The sequence below is a fragment of the Chenopodium quinoa genome, unplaced genomic scaffold (assembly GCF_001683475.1).
Source record: "Chenopodium quinoa cultivar QQ74 unplaced genomic scaffold, ASM168347v1, whole genome shotgun sequence".
In the NCBI taxonomy this organism is placed as follows: Eukaryota; Viridiplantae; Streptophyta; class Magnoliopsida; order Caryophyllales; family Amaranthaceae; genus Chenopodium; species Chenopodium quinoa.
The window spans coordinates 7,662,638-7,682,854 of record NW_018742418.1 but is presented as its reverse complement, the minus strand read 5'-3'; the positions used below and the strand labels follow the sequence as shown (position 1 = coordinate 7,682,854).

Below are 20,217 nucleotides of genomic sequence, written 5' to 3'. Positions count from 1 at the left end.
ATTTGAGTCCAAACTAGATCTACTAATCAGATTCAGACTGCAATAGTCTGGTAATAAAACATGATTTTCCTTTAATTAAAACATGAGCTGTAATGTAATTGTTTATACTTTGGCGGTTAGTATAGTGGATTCTTTTGTAAATGATATAAACCTGTGAAAAGCTCCAATATTAATGATTGAACCACTGTCAACCAGTAATAAACTCTACATGATTTGATAACATTTCAGAATCCAGCACATGCATAACATTCACTAAATATGGATTCACCAATAATTTCTTAATTAACTTACAGAAAACAATCTTATCTATACAGATTTATAAAAAAGAATAGAAGAACCAGATGTTGCTTAGGCTCATGTATGTTGACTGGCATATGAATAATTTTATAATTATATCAGCTCTGTCATTTTAAATACTTAAATTTATATGTTCTGTACATTGTAACATGAAAGTTCAGAAACAATTACACCTTTTGTAGAAGTGGATGAGAAATCTGAATCATATAGCAGATAGAAAACTGAATCCTTGCCTCTTCGAACAGGTGTATGAGCAACTTCAAATTCTAAAATCTGAACACCGGACAAAATTGTGTACATAGCTATGTAACCTTCAAATCCTGAGTATCACGAGCTATCGTTGGAAAGTTCAAGCGGGCTTGCTTTGTCCGCTTGGTAGTAACTGAAAAGGAATGCATGAATCAGTCAAGAAAAAGAAACAGCATAATGGAGCTAGATTGTTAATCTTTCATAGCATATCATACCCTCTTTATCTTTTTTCTGGTTTATTGATGAAACCACAGTTGATTTCCACTCCTCATAATCATGTTTCTCCATTCTCTTTCGTTTCTTATAGCTTGAAGGCTGCAAGTAATATAATGATGAATTACACATTACCAGCAACAGATTTAGAAGTACAAGTATTAAATTTCAACTAGATATACTGTGTGACAGCTCTGAAGTAGCCAACATGGCTCTTTCAGTCACATCTAGTGTTAATTTAAGAGATCCAATTAAACATGATAGAGAAAGTTTTCTACCCTGCTTATAAAAATTGAAAGTAAACTTGAATTATACAACGAATTAGTTAACCACGTTACTTCGATAGATTGGCTTTTACTAGATTGGTGAAATATAGAGAAGATCAATTGCTTCAGTGCTTGAATCCTTTCACATGCTCACTATGGTGTTTAATACAAAGAACTGTGTAAGTTAACTCAGGTACAATTAACAACCACCTAGAAAGTGTGGAGGGGAGTGTGCTATTCAAGTAAATTCACAGAATATAAATATAAAAATAAAAAACCCAAGGATCAAAACTGATCAACAGGATCATGTTTTATTCCTATGGAGCAAAGGGCTTAGGTGAGTTTGTGGAATGCCTCGGGTGGTCTGATGAACTTATTAAAACAGAGTATCTCTCCACAAATCCAAATAACTATTATCAGCTTGGGTTCACGCACAATTTAATATTCTATGCTAATTGGAATAGTGTACACTAGTGAAACACAGGTACAAGTCCTTGTATTAGACTTGTTTTTTTAATTAGATTTTCTCATTGTCTCCAAGCCCAAGTTAAATATCGAGGACCCAACAAAGGTACTTGAGGTGGTGAATTGAACAGTCCAAGTAACATAGCTAGTTCGATGTGGTTAGCTCTTGTAACTTGATCTATATGTAAAGAGTACAAAAATTATCCAAAAGTACCTCACTGTCCTCATCAGAGGTATAGCCACCATCATCATATCCTCTTTTTTCAGGAAACGCATCCAATAGTTCTGTAAGTGGCAAAATATCAGAGCAATTCAATTTAGTAAACCAAATGAGGAGTATTAAGAATCATCAAAAGAATAACTGAGTTTTTACCTCGGTTCCCTTTTACTTCTTTGGGGTCCTTTTTCTCTTTCAAAACTCCGAAAACATCATGACATAGGTCCTTCATTGAATTAGAAACCTACAATTGAACTTCAACTATCAGTACACCCAAAACAAAGCAAGTGAAAAAAAGGATTCAAGGATGTTCAAAGACACAATAGTGCTTACACTAGAAAATTCTGATTCTGAAGTGCCACAAAGCTCGATCAGCTTAACTTTGTCAGCTTTAAGCTGTCAAAGAAATAAGATACAATTAGCAACAATTGCTCATAGAAAACCAAATGCTTACATTACACTTATAGCACCGAAATGGGCTAGATCAACGAACAAGAAGTGCATACCTTATGCTTCTTAGCACATAGATAAAATGCCACAGCCATAAACACGGGTCTACTGAAATCAGTGCTACTTCGCCTACTAGCTGGGAGCGAAGCAAAGAATCGGGCTTTGTACCTAATAGCAATATCAACAAGGCACCACAATTAAAACTCTCAAACACAACATTTTATACATATTTTCACACACCCCCTTTCTACAACCTATGAGAACCTCATCTACAAGCTCAACAGCAACAGATACCGCAATATACAAATTAACGTAAATACTAAAATTACCAATTCAAACTATACTCGAACAAGAAAACATCCCATTTAGGCATTTTATCAAACATTGGATGGGCAAATCAATAAAGTTCATGAATCCTCAAATTCTCATTAAACCCAACAATTGTTCATTCACACATACAACATTTTTCTCGAAAGAATACAACAATACTTACATTTTCAATCCTTTCTGCACAAAAGGGATAATCCTAACGCATCCAAATTGAATTGCCAATTCTCTCACATCCAAATTATTCCTAAACAAAATCAAATCAAATCGTTAAACCCCAAAACATCCAATCAAACCATAGAATAAATCAAATGTAAAAGAAACCCACTTGACATCAAGAACATTCTGCAATGAATTAAACGATCTGGTGTAAGCTTTCTCTGACATTCCACTTAATTTAATCGCATTTTGCCGATCAAATATAACTTCATATCTACAAACAATCCAATTCGATAAATAAACAAACCCAATCAACAAAAATCAAAATTGAAAATGAGGGCAAAAAATTAGGGGAAAACCCACTTGTTTGCAGCAATTTCTAAGCAGATTATAGCCTTGCAAATCTCACCCTGAAAAAAATAATCTGGGTTTTAACGATCTTAAAACTTTTTAGATGATGCTAAAGAAAGAAATGCAAAAATGAGGAGATACAACATACGATGCCGAGAGCAGATGAATCGAACTTGACATCGGAGAGACGGCGGAACTCAGCAGCTTTACGAACGACGGGCTTGTTACCGGCGAGGTCTAGCTTCTTTGCTATATCAGTGATATCCATTTATCGATCGAATCAATTATTATTACTATTATTATGAATGATAATTAGGGTTTGAATTCTGCGAAGAGGGTTGATTGCTGAAAGAGGAGAGAGAAAATGAGAAATGAGGAAGGAGGTTGAAAGAGAAGGGTAAATAGAGATAAAGATGGCGGGAATGTGCGCATTGTCTTTTGAGTTTTGAAATTTTCTGTTGGCGGGTGTTTAGTGGCGGGAGTCTACGCCTAGCTATCAATTGGGAGTTGGACTAGGGTGAAATTTGAAAGATTAAGAGCAAGATTAGCCCATGTGTTAATGGATAGTCGAAGAGGGTAGTTTAGAGTGCGGTTTAGACCACACCAAACTATTTTTATACAAAAACTTAGCGTTATCATACTATATCATTATGGTCTTGTTTGACTGTAGCGTTTGAAGTAGCAGTTAGTTTTCATTAAGTCAATACACTATTAGAAAAAATATATATAATTGTTTGCCGAGGTATTAGTTCATGTAACAATTAGTGGTAGAAATAGCGTTTTGGTAGCTTTAAACGTTAAAAAAGTGTTTGTCAAATGTTGGTTACTTTTTTAAACAATAGTATGTATTTTAGTATTCAACTACTAATTTAACCCAACACTAGTACAATCAATCGTTACTTTGACAAATAACCTCTTCCTACTACTAATTGATAGTTACTCGCTACTCTAATAGCTACCTAGACCTGATCAACATGGGTATGGGTCTGGCCCATTGGCCTATTCCGATTTTGGACGGGTCATGGACATAAAATTTGGGTTTGAAGTCGGCCACGATTATTATTTTTTTGGGCAGGCCTTGAACAAGTATATTACACATCTTTAGTTGTTTTTTCTTTTACCAGCCGGAAAAAGCCCGCTACTATGGTTCAACAATCAACATACAATTTGCATGAGTGTTCATGCTAATTTGCTATAGTTGATTGTATTAGACTTTGACTCAAAAAGTGTATCATGCCTTGGTGAATGCCTGAGAGAACCTCGGTATCATGTGCAATATGCTGAAGAATGAGTGTTAGTAGTCTTTGTACATGTAATCTACACTACTGTATCACTATTCTTTGTTGCTTCAATGTTGATATAATTTGCTAAGTTGTTAGGTAGTTGTTGAGAAATTTGTTATGAGTCTCAACTTCATGACTGTTATAAATACCATCTAGTTTAGCATTTCATCACATAACAATATAATCTCCCTTAGCTTACTCATGTTATTATTTGTTAATTATAAGTCATCAATCACAATTTCAAAAACAATTGTTATAGAAGACAATTGAGAGCTTTGCCACTGTTTCTATGCTTAAGTTTAATATTCTTTTGTTTTTACAGCTTAATATTGGGTAACTATGATGATCTAATTCTATTGCCCGTCATTCCTCATCCGCAAAGGTTCTCTCTCTGTCTTGTTTACTACTTGTTTTAGTCTAAAATATGTAAAATGTACTCCTTTATATCGTTTTTAGCATGTTATATACTCTAGTATCTTTTATTACTAGCTAGTAGATGAGTAGATATGGTACTAAAGAAAAAGTTTTAACATGATTTTTATATAGTATTTCGTAGCATGTTGTTTCACCAAACTGACTTTGATTTGAAACTTACCAATACTTTGTATATGATATAGTTACAAAATTTTTTTAAAAATGTAACTTGTAGAGCTGTCAAGTAATTTAAAACTTTGGCAATTTTTCATAGCCTTGAGGCAGAGCTTGTCTATACACAAGATGATGACGACGGAGACAATGGTGAACATCAGGAGGATGAGCATGACGACGTTGAGGGTGATGAAGACACAAACGATGAGAATGCTCGACAAGATTTTGAGGATGATGGTCCCAACGATAGCGATATTGAGGCTGAAGAAAATGGTAGTAAAACTCAAATGATGATTGCCCTGACTATGACGAAGAAGAGGAGGAAGGCGACGACAAGGAAGAGGAGGGTGAAGAGAAGGAAGAGGAGGGTGAAGAGAAGGAAGGCAAGGACAAAGAGGAGGAGGAGGAGGAGGATGAAGAGGAGGAAGGCGACAACAAAGAGGAGGATGAAGACTAGGAAGATACGAGGAGGATCAGATCATCAAAGGATGAAGAGTTGGAGTACATAAATGATAACCATATGAAGAAAAGTTGCATCTGTATAGATTAGACATTAGATGTTGCCAGGAATGCCTTCTCTTGAGGTAAAATGATTAAACCCTAAACTACTTTAAGCAAGAGACCAAGACGAAAAAAAAAAAAAGGTTATCTTTGGCAAATTTTGATGGTCTTGGTATTACTGCGCAATATGCTACACAATTTGCTTCACGATAAATATGTTGGACTTTATGTCTTTATGTTTCACAACATATGTTGGATCGCAAGAGTGCATATATAAAGTATCTAAATTGTTCAATATCAAGCTGTCAAGGTAATTGATAATATCACAACACTTAACATGAGAGGCATCGATGAACCAATTTTCAGATCTTTCACACAATAACATGATTTCAATTTCTACAAGATAAAAAACATGTCCGAGCTTGAAAATTATACCCTATGGAGAAGTATAATTATCCTTGCGAACACAAATTCTTGAATTGACATGTCCATGTATATTGATGTTCTTGGCCATTATTCTGTCCCACTCGTATCAACCAACTGATAAGCAAGTATTAAAAACGTAAGGTTTAAGTTCAACCCCTGAAAGCGAGAGAGTGAAAGAGAAAGAAAGAAAAAAAGTTATAGGAAGAATGTGGTGGATTACCAAGGCGCCAACTCTCTCATAGGCTTCCATAACCTTTGGATCCTCCTCATCTTCATACCCTAATTGCAAAATCCTTGGACCATTAACTGACCAAAAGGCCCTTCGACCAGCTTCCTGCAAATTTAATACAGACTACAATGCTTAAGCTGTTATCCAAACATTGAGGTATTCACTCTTCCAACAATAAAAAATTAAGTGAAACAAAAAACATTTGAAAAGAGGCAGCATATCCAATTATATGAGATGATATATATCTGTAATGGGAACTCGGTAAGATTAAAGCTAATAAAATAACAAACTACTCAATATTATGCCTTGTGTTACTCGAACTCTTCATTTTACCTTGAGTACCCGTGTCGGATCCTCAATATTGGACTACTTGTACATGGATAGGACACTTCAACCCTTTACTCTTGACCAAATTAAATAATGATTTTTTCACAAAATAGCCAAGTCACACACTTGGACACATATCCATGTCGGACATGGGTATCTGGGTCAAAGCAACTTAAGCCTTGGTATAATTCGTGTTCACTAAAGAATTAGAAGGCAAATTCAGTCAAGAGAAAAATGAAGGGATAGAGCCAATGCAATTCCCAAGAAGATACATGCTGTATCCATCCACTCTCCTATTGTCCACATGCTCTGTTGGGATAAAAAGGAAGAGGGGGAAGCTCATTCTATCATTTTTCTTCAGATAAGGGACTATCGATCTTAAAGAAATAAAACATCCATTTTTTGGTGCGTAAGAGTGATACTACGTATTAACTAGCCTTTTATTGCAAATTTAAGAAAGGGCAGGACATAAAGTACGAAAGTTTTTTTTATTTTTTACTTTTTAATTTATTTGATTTTTAAAATGAAAATGGCAAGATAACTCTTCTTATTGGAATCCCTCCCTACAACCTTGTGATTCATATAGGCTACTAAGTACTCTGTAGTTGCATAAGGTCAATATAGAAAAAACAGGTTTGTAGTTTTCAGTAAAACCTTTGCAATTTTACCTGTAAGACAATCAGATATATTGCCTCTAATGTTTGAACACGAATCTCAACATTAGTAACTCTATCACGCTCAATTGAGAGAGCATTTCCAAGTTCACAAGGCATCTTGGATGTGTCCTCCTGGTTGTATACCTGAAGCAAAAGGCAAAATACAAAAAAATGAAAATTAAACAATTTTATAAGACAAACTAAGGAAATGAAAATAAAGTACAAAGTTAACATGAGGCAAAGTCAAATACTATCTCATGTTAAGGGATAAAATGGCCGACATTCTGACCTAGATAAGCACAAAGCTGAATGTATATACTCTTCTCGTCCAATATTTACCTTTCCATTTCCCTTTTTGAGAAGTCCCCACTCCTCAACAAAAAAACTTCTCATTGACGTTTTCAGGGTTTTCAGGGTAAAGTCACTTCTCCATAACATCAATTCTTGTCTCTGTCATTATAACTTCATACTACTTTAAACATAATTTCTTGTTATTGATGGCACTAAGAGGTACTTTAAACACATTTTCTTATTATTGGTGCCACTTATAAGTGGAAAGCAATGTACATCTTACAGTGAGCAGTTTGGTTACCTGAAAGTGCAGAAAGTTTAATGCTATGTTCATAGCTAAACCTCTACCGTATATGTGGCATTTTGTATTCAACCAATTTCACATAAGTTCATAAAGGAGATACAGAGCTTCTTATCTAACAAAAATAAAAAGAGCAAATAAAAGAATTTAAAGGAAGATAGAACTACTGATTAGAAGGATCAGATATTCAGATTACCCTACAGAAAAGCATCCATAAACCACAAACGACATAGAGAGTTTGATGCGAAGCAAAACAATAACAGCCTCATAGAACAATAGATGAAATTCAACAAGTACACCATAAGTTACCTTGTTTCCAGCAACAGGCAATAGAAGAGCCGGCCAAAGAAATTCTGATGTTAACAGCAAGTTTGCCAACTGATTTTCAGCATCAAAACAGCAATTTCGAATAGTCCCTGAGACCTGAAGTCAAGAAATAAAAAATTTAGTGCTGAGAAATAAAAAAAAACTCTTCAACCAAATAAGTGATGTCTGATCATATTCCATTTAACATGAACTTGTTGTACTTCTAAATTAGAGGTCCAAGTAAATTAAATGCATTCTAAAAGAAGATTACATCTCTCAGGAGTTGCAGGAAACAAAAAAGACCATCAAACTAAACAAATAAACTTTGAAGAAACCTTATACATCCCATTTAGCCCCTCTGATATAATACTATAATGTATTAATAGCATTAGTTAACTAGTAGATGCCTCTATTTATAAATGTAATAATAGCATATCAGACCTGACATGAATATAATTTCACGACTTTCCAATGTTTGTGCATCTATTATTCTATTAACTGAAAAGCAGGACTCAAATCTCTCAATTACAGGCAGATGCTTTGAAACTGGAGTCTCAATCTTAAGCATTTTCATTGTTATCCAGCTATAGGATATCAAAAGACTTTATTAAAGCACCAAGTAGACGAAAGCATGAAGTCATCAACAAAGAGATAAAACACCCAAATTTATTTAACATACCCCCTTTTCCGTAGTAAACTGGTCGAGTCAAATTGCATAATTATCTGCTTTAAAAGTCCACGTTTGGGATCCAACAAAATTTCCCTTCCTGCTTCTTTCTTTGAAATGTTCACAAGTATAGAGCCAACATGCTCAAATGGATCATCTAATAACACATGCAGCACAACAGAGATGTCAGATGCCAACAATGGGGAAAACATACACAGCAAAACAGATAAAAAGCACAAAAAGGAATAAGTGATGAGGAGAAAGAGAATCAAGAAGAAATCTTAACACAAGAAATTAGAAATTATTAATCAAAAAAAAAAAAATTAGAAATTATTTTAATGCAGAATAATTTTAGGATCTTGTTACTTAAGGCATCAAAGGAGATAATCATTGCATTCAAATATCATTTGTCCATTTAAGTAAAATTATCATTTTTACTCCATATAAGTAATGAGATAGTAATGTTTTAACAGTAATGAGATATTACTAATAACAAAAGTATTAGACTATCATTATCAGTTATCACTCATCACATTGTAATAGTAATGTCATCATAGTAATGAGATATCACTAGCCGGTTTTCGGATATTAATGTAACCAACTACTACTTCAACTAACAAGTCTAGCTCAAAAGGTACTTACAAAGGAAGGAGTATACTGCAAAAATTTTAGAAATGCTTTGCTCCGATTAGAAATGAGATTATACGATTAGATTTTAACATAACATAAACTTTATAGTTATGGGACATGTTATTACTTAAGTAGATCAAACATTGTGGGCATTGCTATTCTTCTTGAAACCTGTTAAAAATTCATTGTTCAGTTTATACCCTTCACATGCCTAGTTTGTTGTGTTTGTCATTCTTTTACTTATATCCAGTTTATGTCTGTATGATCATTCATCCAAACTCACATGCGCGCACACAACCTAATAATTTAAACTTTGTCCTACTTCCACAACTAGAGTAGTCTTCAACAGTATTTGGAAATTTTATTGGTTGTATAGAATGGACATGTTTAGTTGGTGATCTACTCATTGGGCAAGATCAAACTTCTATACTCTAAAGAGACAAGGATAAGATTTATTGCTCCATGCTAACTCTTTGCTAAAATTGATAACTGTGAATAAAAATTAACGTCCAGCTTCAAACTAATCAAACAAACCTTTGCTCCCATCAGGAGATCTACAAAACGACCTCACAAGCTTCATCACATTAAGCCCCTGCACTTTCTCATCTTCAACCTGGAAGCAAGCAAAGTATTATCATAAAGATCCTCACCCACCAAAAAAGCAATAAAACCAAACCCCATCATCTCCAAAGTCATTAGTTGGTGATCCACATAATTAGCCACTATCTTTATTCACTCCAATTAACTAACACATGCACCTAAAAAATAGATAGTTACTTTGAATCAATCCAACATTCCCCCTTGATTCAAAGTCTCATACACTCGACTAAACTTTGCTAACTTCAACATTCCATATTGCCATGGACTTGAACTTGAAGTTACCGACTTTTATCTCAACACGAACACTTAGCCGCACACTTAACTTTAAAAGAGCTGGCTCTCTTCCATTTCGAATTTCATAACATCTTGCTAGACATTTTAATTTGTGATGCACATCTCGTCACCTACACATAATTTGTTGATGCACATTATCACAAACATGGTATTCTCAGAGCACTTCTCTCTGCACAACCAAACCTTTTTTTTTTTTTTTTTGTTGATGCACTTCGAAAATTTTCACCATCTTACATTTAATGAAGCACATTTCTCCATTAACTCTCATTGACATTATATGTCTTCCAATTGACCATGTCAACTTGCTTCTACAAAAAATCTTTGGTATTATCTTGGAAACCAACTCTGTGACTTTCACACTCGTAAAGATTATGCGATCTTTACCTTAAACAAATTTCGGCCCTCTTGAGTAAAATCCAATTTAACGGGCTAAAAGGGAACCCATCACCACACCAAACCAACCATTACTTCCATGGTTAAACATAAAAAACACTCACTTACAAAATAAATTTCTCTCAAAAAAAACTTATTGCTCACAAACAATCAATGAAATCAAGTTGCGTTGTTTGTCCCTCTTAGAGATTTTTTTTTTTTTTAATATTCTCTTTCTCCCTCTTTTTTTTCTTCTTCTTTTTCTTCATCTCTTTCCCTTCTCTTTTTCCCGGATCTAACCTGGAGCTCTTGATACCATGTTGAAATAAGAAATAGAGATGAGAGAAGGGAAAGAAGAAGATGAAAGAGCAAAACTAAATAATGTTTAATATATTATTGCTATTCTACATAAAATGAAATACACCCAACAACCCTTTAAATAAGCTGATAAACTATCACTCCTAAACATAAGGAAACCACTACTCCACTAAAGCTTAATCCACTATGTGTAAACTGATCAAAATAAACTCCACATAATTAGCCACTATCTTTATTTACTCCAATTAACTAACGCATGCACCTAAAAAATAGATAGTTACTTTGAATCAATCCAACAATAGATAATGAATTGAAATAAAACATTGGTGACAACAGCATAAATTAACTCAAAGCACCTGAAGTAAGAAAGCAATACCAGCATCCAGCTGAGTAAGATTTACTAGAAGCATAACCAGCAATCTTCGAATAGCAGACTCAGGCTTATATAAGAGGTCCATGGCTTTCTTAACCATTCCTATAGATACCATCTGGCCTGCCAGATCTAAATTCTGTGATAAATTTACAAGTGATTCTGCAGCAGGTTCTGATACTTCCTGCAATTAGAATAATAGTAAGCCTCATACATACACTTAAACAGTACTATATGACTGATTTCACTGCAAAATTATTGTTTACAACACAGTTAATGACTTAACGTGAGACACCATGATAAGAAATTATGTTTTACCTAATATACAAACAAAATACGTAGCTCTCAGACAGAAGCACAGAACATTAAGCCCAATAAACAGAATGTAACTAAGAAACAACATAAGATGACCATGAGCCCATTGAAAACAACATACCAATGACTGGGGCAGAAAATAAGATACCATTGTTTACCAAAGCTGACAAACTGGACTATTCACATTTCCCAACCATTTTTATTCTTTCTTTTATTTATAGAGGAGTTTATAACACTATGATTATGCATCTTCACAACCCTCCCTAAATAACTCAACTATCATTAACAATGACCATGTATACCCTTTATATAGAGGATAACATGAACAATTGAGTATTTCAGAAGTGGACTCATGCTCTAGATTTTAGAATTTGGTCAATTCTTCAATATAATCTCCAAAGCAACTTGAGAGTTATCTTCAATTGCTCCATTTTAGCTATTCACAATACACCAAGCAAGCTTTAGTTCCAAGAGGACTAAACAAAAAAGTTAAAGTCTTAGAGTCGAGGGAGAAGTTCACTTCACCTTTGGATCCCCCAAAAGGTCAGATAGTTTCTGCAGAACCACTTTGGAATATTGGGCAAGGGACTTTATACCATCTTCAGACCCAGTTAAGCTACGAACAATGTCCACAGCGGCCCTTTTCACCTGCATATTTTATAACGGGTTCTTAGGAGCCACATAAAATAAAACTGGAAACACTGAGAACAAATTCAAAATTAATAACAAAATAGCATCATCAAAGGCCCCTCAAGGAAATCAAAAGATAGTTCCTTGAAATTCAATTGCAAGTTCAAGTTATATGCTCAAGTTCAATTGTTCAAATTCAACAACAAATTATATGTTCATGCTACTTCCACCTCCATCACACATTAATTGTCTTATCATAACTTTTTGAGGTATCCCAATATTATATCCTGGCTGATGTTGGCTTCGCAATCCCAAGAGAGCATAAAGTATCTGAATCAAAAACTCAGGTGCCTGTCGACTCGTGAGGTACTTTACACAAGCGCCAAAAAGATCAAACAATCCAACATTTACAAGATTTATTGCCTCTTACAACATTTCCTTGCAGCCTGTTGCACACCAATGTAGCTTCAAATTACCTTCTAAAACCTCCCTATTCCTCCCCTTATTTATTTACTGCCATATTTTTTAAAAAGAAAAGTTTTTGACATCAGCCTGAGTACTTTGCCTCTATATAAACCACAAAACCTACTATGGTTTCCAGCTTATGGTTATTGGTGTATAGGGAGCCGCCATGGGCAATGATGTAGACGGGATTAGATCCCAAATCCTTGGCACCACTCCCATATGCTTAACCAATTATCTAAGCTACCTCGCTTGCACCTGAGTCAAAACATTCTAGTATGCTAACAATTAAAGGGTTTTTCACTACTAGATTTTTCTCACATATTTATAACATGACAGCCAAATCCGAAGACTTCTTGACAGCCTTTAAAAATAAAAATCTATTTTATTACAATTCTATGTTTTAGAAGATTGTAGCTGATTAATTTAGCAAAAGGGTACATCCAAAAATACAGAATAGATTGATTTCGCTAAATTGTTAGGTGAATAAAGTTTGATTGAAGAAAAAATAAAAGAATAAACAAGGTTTTGGTTGAGAAACTTACCGGAGGAGAAGGGGCAGATAAAAAATCCAGCAATTCTTCAAGCTCCGTCGGCATTGATAAGTCTTTAGAGCTCGCCGCAACCAAGATTTAACCACTCGTAGTTACGAGTTTTTGAGAGAAAAATAAGAACCGGAATTGCTGGATCTCCTAGAGCCAACAAAAAAAATCTAATCACTTGAGTTATCTCTCTTTATAATTAACGAAATAAAACATAAGTACTAAATATATATTTTCTCTCCGTTTTGTTTACTTGACTCACTTTGGCTTTTATACTATTCATCAACCCATCTTTAACCGTCTTTCGTGAATTATATGTAAGGAAAAATATGATCATGTAGAATCTTATTAGAATCGTCTAAATAAGGTTTTAAAAGGATATTTTCATGTAATCAAAAAGGATAGCAAAGAAAATATGCGCTAATAACATATATGAGTAAGACAAGGTATAACCAACTGTATTTGTAATCAAGTTAACAACGCAACCCACACTCAAAACATAGATCCATCTCTTTCTTCCTTCGGTCCTTCCTCCTCCTTTGAACCTTCCTCTTTTCTCCATTGAAACTTCCTCCTCCTCTTTCCCCAATCACTGCCATTTCCACCATTGTCGACAACTTGATTAGTTTTAAAAAATGTGTCTTAGGCGCACTTAGGCACAAGGGTCACAAAGAGCGCCAGTAAACGGACCTTAACTACTTACAGAAAGCGCGCTCCTTGGTGTGCCTCGATGTGTCTCTTCCAAGGTGCAAGGCATAGCACCTTCGTCGTTTTTTGTTTTACAACGCTAAAAAATGGGATTCGAATAAAAAAAAATCTCAAAAACACCAAAAAAATAATTCAATTTGAAGCTTACTCTGTCTTTAAAATGATAAATCGAGCAAAAGCCCCTTATAAATTGAATGAAATTGCTTTAATTTAACCCCCAATTGAAAATTCTAATTATTGGAAAACAATTTACGGGTTACTATACAATTGGAGAAATTTACTTTTAATACCAAAAAAACACAAAATTGGTTTTTAACGCCAACTCTTTAAAAAAAAATTATAAAAATAAAAAAAAATTGTCACCGGTTTCCGTAAAAAAAATGTTAAATCTACAATTTTAAAAAAAAATCTTTGATTTTCTTGCAAAACCATGTTCTGTGGAGGCTTTCAGTCAATTTAGCCTTAATGGGCAGGTCAAAATTGACAAAAAAAAATTATCGAAGATGCCTTGTTTTACATGGGTCACGCAAACTGGAGTATTTTTAGGTCGCAAAACGAGGCATTTTCAATAATTTTTTTGTCACTTTTGACCTTGATCAGAATCTTAACGAGACATTTGGCGACATTTTCGTGAGACTTATGAGTATATATGGTGAATTAAGTGATAACTTTAGGGGTATTTCGTGAAAAAACCATTAAACTTTTTGTGGTAAATCCATCATTTTTACTAATTCTTCTTTCCATTACAATCCCTAAATCCTAAAATATGGGAATTAAGTTACTGTAGCTTATGAACAACTACCGAAACTGCCCTTGGTTGCTCTTCTTTTTTCCCCTTTTCTTTTTCCTTCTCTTTTATCTCATTTGCTTTTCAAAATTTTGTCCCCTTGTGTCTTCTTCCACTGCATGCCTTTGCTCATTTTCCTATCCTCCCGCTTTTTCTCTCTTTCTCTTCCCTCAATTCATGAACGTTAATGATGGCATTAATGGTGGCTTTGTAGTTAGTTGTGCAATTTGGAGATTTACATTTCATGGTTGATTTTTTTTATTTGAAGATTAGACTCATTAGCTTTCGACTTTGGACAACGAAGGATAGTCTTAGGTCGGGTTTTATAATGTCTACGCATCCTAGTAATCGCCGGCAAAAATGGCGTCACAATATCGCAGAAGTGAGCGAGATCTGGTTTGTCACTTGAAAATTAAAGCATCCTTATTAAATTTTTAGTCATGTAGTTATGTGAAGAAAAATGGCTAAATAAGTCATCTAAATGTTAATCCATTTGCAACTCAAAAGTGGTGATGTCCGATGGTATGATACACATCCATTGTAATCTTTTACAATATGAATGAATATTTGTGCATAAATGTAATATTACATGGCAAAAAACAAGAATGGTCCGATCGGCAACTCTAACTCGGTAGATAAACTCTCTACTCAAAAGATCGGGTTGTCCAGATAAATTAATCAAACGGCATCTGTAAAAAAAAAAAAGGAAGGGTCCGATCAACAACACTAATTCGGTAAACAAATCCTCTAATCAAAAGATTGAGTTGTCCGATGAATTAAACAAACGACATTTGTAAAAAAAGAGTAAAGGTCGTCCGATCGACAACATTAATTTGGTAAACAAATCGTCTAATCAAAAGTTCAAGTTGTCCACATAAATTAATCAAATTGCATCTGTAATGAGTGTGATAATTTGATTGTCATAGAAATCTAAATTACAAATGGGTTCAAATAAAACCAAAATCAAACAAATTATAATAAAATTATTTATATATTAACAAATTACGTGAAACTACGTATATATTATATTGCACATTGTCGATCCATATAATTATTGGTATTGATAAATTAGTCATATATTATATATCATATTTCTCATATTAAATAGTTTAATGTTAAATAAATTAATAAATAGGGTCAATTGAACTTATATCCGTCCCAAAACATTTGTAATCGTTCCTGCAGTTGAAATATATTGTGTTATTATTTCAACTAAAGTTGTATCTAATCCATACATTTGTTGATCTTTAAAATATAATGTTATCACAAAACCATCTCCCATCTCTTACATTTACCCAGAGACTATCAATAAACCCAAACCTTATACGTCAATGCAGTGACGCTTAAGTAACAAATACAATCCTCGTCAAAAATATCATTATTAGCATCAGCGTAGCTATAAATAAGCAGTATAAGTTTCTACTACAACTTTATCCAAAACTATATTTGTAGCCAAACTTATTGTTTGAAATAGAAGATTGAGGCAGAGATTTGAGATGGAGATAGATATTAGGAGTGTTTGATAAATAGAAATGGGAATTTAGGGCTCATAAAGTGAGATGAAAATTCAAAATTGGGAATTGAATAGGAAATTAGCATTAATTATTGTTGTTTAGAGAGTGTTGAGAACATCTAGGAAATACATAATTCCAAACATACCCTTAATGAAACTTTTGACAACTTTATTTCATCAATCTGCACCACAGAATATTTATAGAACTTGTTTCCTTCAACTTATGTCAGATTTTTGACTTGATTATAATTAATCATACCAGATCAGAAATATTCATCTCATATCACCTTATTTCAGGTGAAAAGACTAAGTCCACAATAATTAATAAGACCCAGCAAACATCGACCAAGTTAGGTCAAATTTGGATTTCAGGTAGATTTTGGGTCAACATATAATTCGGTCATGTTGGGTATAATGTTTACAATTCAGGTCGGGTTAATTTTCAGGTTCAAATGTCGAGTCATGTTTGGTTCGGTTTAAGGTCGGGTCTAGTCATGTTTGGTTCATATTCAAATCAGTAAATTTATAAATTTTAGTGCTTTTTTAATTTTTAGGAAATATAATTATTAGTGTTAATATCGTTGTTATTGTTATCATCATTATTACTTCGTACAAGATTGGGGTTTGTTCAAGTTATAAATTCGGGCTTAAATCGATTTGGTCACTTTGGGTATCAGCTTACTCACGTATGTTTGGTAACTTTGGGTATCAGCTTACTTAGGTCCAAACAGTTCAAGTCGATTTTCAGGTCCAGACCAATTTGTATACACCCATAACCATAACCACCACCCAAAATCCCTTGCCACCTAAACTGCTCTCCACCCCAATCTGTTGCATGTTGCTAACTCCCCCTTTGCTGCCACCCTCCACTGCCGCGAGAGGTGCATTCCAGCCCCACCCCACCTCCTGCCACCTTAAAGCCCCAATCCCCACCTCTTTATCGCCTCGAAACCCCTAGCCCCACCCCCTGCTGCGCTGAAAACTCCCCAAACACCACTAGACACCCCCAAAAACACTACAAAACACCCCGAAAAACCCCTACCCACCCTGAATTCCCCAAAGCTCCGAAAACCCACCTAATCATCATCATCATAAAAAAACCCCTAATAGCCGAAAACAACACCCCATCTTTTCAAATCAAAATCAAATGAATACCTACTCAGATTTATCTGTAATAATTAATAATCAATCAACAATAATCCTAGCCCATGGACCAAGTTTAGGAATGTTGGTTGAGGTTCTATTTCACAAGTTCGTAGTTAATCTTTCATAGAAATCATGGTCAAAGGTATGAATTATGTGGATTTTTATGTGCTATGCATGTTGATCTTGATTAGGTGCGAACGAATATGATTCGTGAAATGACGAAATATATTACAAAAGTTCCTACGCAATCAACCACAATTGATCATATCCTTCTTCTTCCCCTACTACTTCTTCTTCTTCTTCTTCTTCTTCTTCTTCTTCTTCTTCTTCTTCTTCTTCTTCTTCTTCTTCTTCTTCTTCTTCTTCTTCTTCTTCTTCTTCTTCTTCTTCTTCTTCTTCTTCTTCTTCTTCTTCTTCTTTATGAACTCACTTACCTTCTCCATTTCATTCTCTCTCCTCCTGTCACTGGGGTTGTACACCGGTCCATAACTGGACCGAACCGGGACAGTATTGGATCAGACCCGGAATATCTTGTTTTTGAAGACCCAAGACCAGACCTGAATCACCTGGTTCGATTTCGATCCAGACTTGATGGACCTAATTTGTTGCCTTTTTTTTTTTTTTTTTACATTAATGCTACATAATATGAAAAATAAATATGAAATTAGATAATTTACCTTTTACACATACAATATGAAAAATACGTATTCAAAAATATATTACATAAATGAAATTCGCAAAAAATAAAATTATATTAAAAAAAATAAATAAAAATTCAAAAACTTCACATAAAAAAATGGAAATACTATATGAGTCTAAAGTAATAAAATACATAGAAATTTAATCCCAAATTGTTTATATTATGTAAAGACATACTAAACAAGTAATAAAAAAGAGAAATACATATCTATTAGGCGTACCATCGCAGGGAAGTAGCACCATAGTAGGGACAATAGGTGAGCAGCACCGCTATATGGGTCAGTAGCGTAGGGGCGTGGTGGTTGACGGTGGTTATAGTACGTGGAGGATGAGAGAGAGGGTAATATGAAATAAGGAATTGGCTGGCGGCCGCTATTAATTCGTTAGACATACAGGGTTAAAATTGAATATAAAGGCAAATTTTATATAAAAAAAAAATTACAGTCAAACAAGTTTTGAGGTTTGGACCTGAAAAATCCAGTTTTAACCCAGATCGAACCTAAAAACCGAAAACCTCTTTTATTGAGGACCGGGACTGGACTTGAATTTACCGGTCCGGGTCCGATCCAATCCAAACAGGTTCGGTTTAGATCGGGTTTAAGGTCTGAGTCAGATTGTGTACACCCCTTCTTGTCGCTATGGATAATCGCCGCCGCCTATCTTTTCCTTACTAAGCAAATTAAACCACCATTTCCATTCTCTTCTGTTTCTTCCTTCTCTTTTTGTTTCATCGCTGCAATTATAGCTCAACTTTTTGAGGTTTTAATAATCAAATTCTAAAGTTTTCTTGATCATTTGAGACCATTAAATACCCAAACAAATGATGAGATATGGTATAATTTGCATTAATTTATTTGTTCATCTTTTTAGGGCTAATTCAGGTTGTGAATATGGTGGGATTCATGATGGTGGATTTTTCTAAGTGGTTGCCTGATTGGGAGGTGATTTTGAGGAGGGTTGACTAGGTTTTGGGTGGTTGGTAGGGTGTTGGTGGGTTTCAGGCAGTTGGTGGTGGTGAGCTGGAAGGGTTTCGAGTGTAGGTGGCGTTTAAGGTGTTGGGTTGGGTTGGGCGGGTGGGTACTGGATTACCAGTGAATTATCAATCATCTTGATTTCTCTCTTCTTCATTTAATCACATACCTTTTATTTTATTAATCAAGTCGTACTCCATCCATTTTTTAAAATGCTATACTTGAGATTTTGCACTTGTTATTTTTGACTTATTTTTTTTATTTTATTTTTATATTTACTAATGTATAATATATAGATTTGATTATGTAGTATGTTATTCAATATTCATAGTACAATGTCTACTTTTAGAAATTAATTTTTGGGAAATTCTCTTTGGTAAACTCGAACTTTTTAATTTTCTCAGTGGTAAACGTTAAAAAGATTTATTATTAATGGTAAACTCTAATTAACTATAATAGTCAAATGGTGACATTAGTGATGTTTATATGCAATTATAAGCCTAATCCTAGTCAACTTAAGCCCAACCATGGTTAATTATTATTTTTTAATAATAATATTATATTAAAAAAAAACAATCCCCTCACCCACGCACCCAACCACCACCTAACCCCCTCCCTAGCCATCGGCGCTAAGCTCCTCATCTCCACCGGCGATCCCTTACCCCTCCCTCCCTTCCGCGACCAACAACCCTCCCTGACTCCCTCACATCCGATTCCCATTTCTCCTCCTCACCTCCCTCGCCAATATCCTACCCCTCTAGCCTCCCCTTCCCCAAAAACGCTCCCTTCTCTTGTTCCATGCCACCCTAAACGCCAAATGCGACAAATTTGCCTTATTTCGCGCACACAAAGCTCTACAAATCAGCCTCTTTTTCTTGCGAATGTATTTGAATAGGTTTAATATAATGTAGTGAAATTGAGATGGGTCTCGAAAATTAAGAAGTTCCTGCCTCGATTTCTAGGTACGGGCTGCGGGTGAGGTACTTCGTTGCGCGCGCAGCAACAATGCGGCAAAGCGGCTGTGTGGCGTGGGATGCTTGTGGCTAGGCGTGAGGTGCTCTGCTTGCGGGTGTTGGTGTTCGCAGGTTGTTGCGAGGGTTTGAGAAGAGCAACAGTTGGTTATTGTTGGAGATGCGTGATGGAGGTGGCGAGGTGGTGCACGCAGCAGCACCGGTGTTGGGGAGTTGGTTTACTGTACCTTCTAATTAGACATAATAGGTTGAGGGTAGTAATTAGGGGCTTTTAAGTTATTTCGGTTTTTTTATTTATTTTAAAGGCTAACCATGGTTAA

The 20,217-nt window shown here is 34.8% G+C and overlaps 2 protein-coding genes across 3 annotated transcripts; both read right to left on the bottom strand.

The window, feature by feature from the left end:
* Positions 1 to 326: 326 nt before the first annotated feature.
* Positions 327 to 3,460, bottom strand: LOC110707289 (origin of replication complex subunit 6-like). The gene is made up of 10 exons (XM_021885308.1): positions 3,143 to 3,460; positions 3,007 to 3,053; positions 2,813 to 2,917; positions 2,651 to 2,731; positions 2,214 to 2,325; positions 2,041 to 2,103; positions 1,864 to 1,951; positions 1,705 to 1,775; positions 762 to 861; positions 327 to 679 (listed from the first exon to the last, which is right to left on the bottom strand). Exons 1-10 carry the CDS (start codon positions 3,260 to 3,262, stop codon positions 600 to 602), a joined length of 867 nt encoding a protein of 288 aa, XP_021741000.1. The 5' UTR covers positions 3,263 to 3,460; the 3' UTR covers positions 327 to 599.
* Positions 3,461 to 5,632: 2,172 nt separating this feature from the next.
* Positions 5,633 to 13,278, bottom strand: LOC110712376 (protein HGH1 homolog). 2 transcript variants are annotated; one of them, XM_021890835.1, is made up of 9 exons: positions 13,106 to 13,277; positions 11,994 to 12,116; positions 11,140 to 11,337; positions 9,734 to 9,812; positions 8,582 to 8,726; positions 7,906 to 8,020; positions 7,017 to 7,148; positions 6,013 to 6,126; positions 5,633 to 5,906 (listed from the first exon to the last, which is right to left on the bottom strand). In XM_021890835.1, exons 1-9 carry the CDS (start codon positions 13,157 to 13,159, stop codon positions 5,880 to 5,882), a joined length of 987 nt encoding a protein of 328 aa, XP_021746527.1. In that variant the 5' UTR covers positions 13,160 to 13,277; the 3' UTR covers positions 5,633 to 5,879. The 2 variants fall into 2 exon arrangements, with proteins under 2 accessions (XP_021746527.1, XP_021746535.1); XM_021890843.1 differs by lacking the exon at positions 9,734 to 9,812 and having other exon boundaries at positions 11,160 to 11,337; positions 13,106 to 13,278.
* Between the last annotated feature and the right edge of the window lie 6,939 nt (positions 13,279 to 20,217).

Bases quoted from the DNA above. Each gene is read 5' to 3' on its own strand.
- LOC110707289 (XM_021885308.1), bottom strand. From the start codon at position 3,262: ATGGATATCACTGATATAGCAAAGAAGCTAGACCTCGCCGGTAACAAG. The intron at 2,918-3,006 runs GTGGGTTTTCCC...GATTGTTTGTAG, and splicing joins TTAGAAATTGCTGCAAACAA to ATATGAAGTTATATTTGATC. The intron at 2,326-2,650 runs GTAAGTATTGTT...TATTGCTATTAG, and splicing joins GTGCAGAAAGGATTGAAAAT to GTACAAAGCCCGATTCTTTG.
- LOC110712376 (XM_021890835.1), bottom strand. From the start codon at position 13,159: ATGCCGACGGAGCTTGAAGAATTGCTGGATTTTTTATCTGCCCCTTCT. The intron at 7,149-7,905 runs GTAACTTATGGT...CTTTTGCTTCAG, and splicing joins TGCCTGTTGCTGGAAACAAG to GTATACAACCAGGAGGACAC. The intron at 5,907-6,012 runs GTAATCCACCAC...CTTGCTTATCAG, and splicing joins ATGAGAGAGTTGGCGCCTTG to TTGGTTGATACGAGTGGGAC.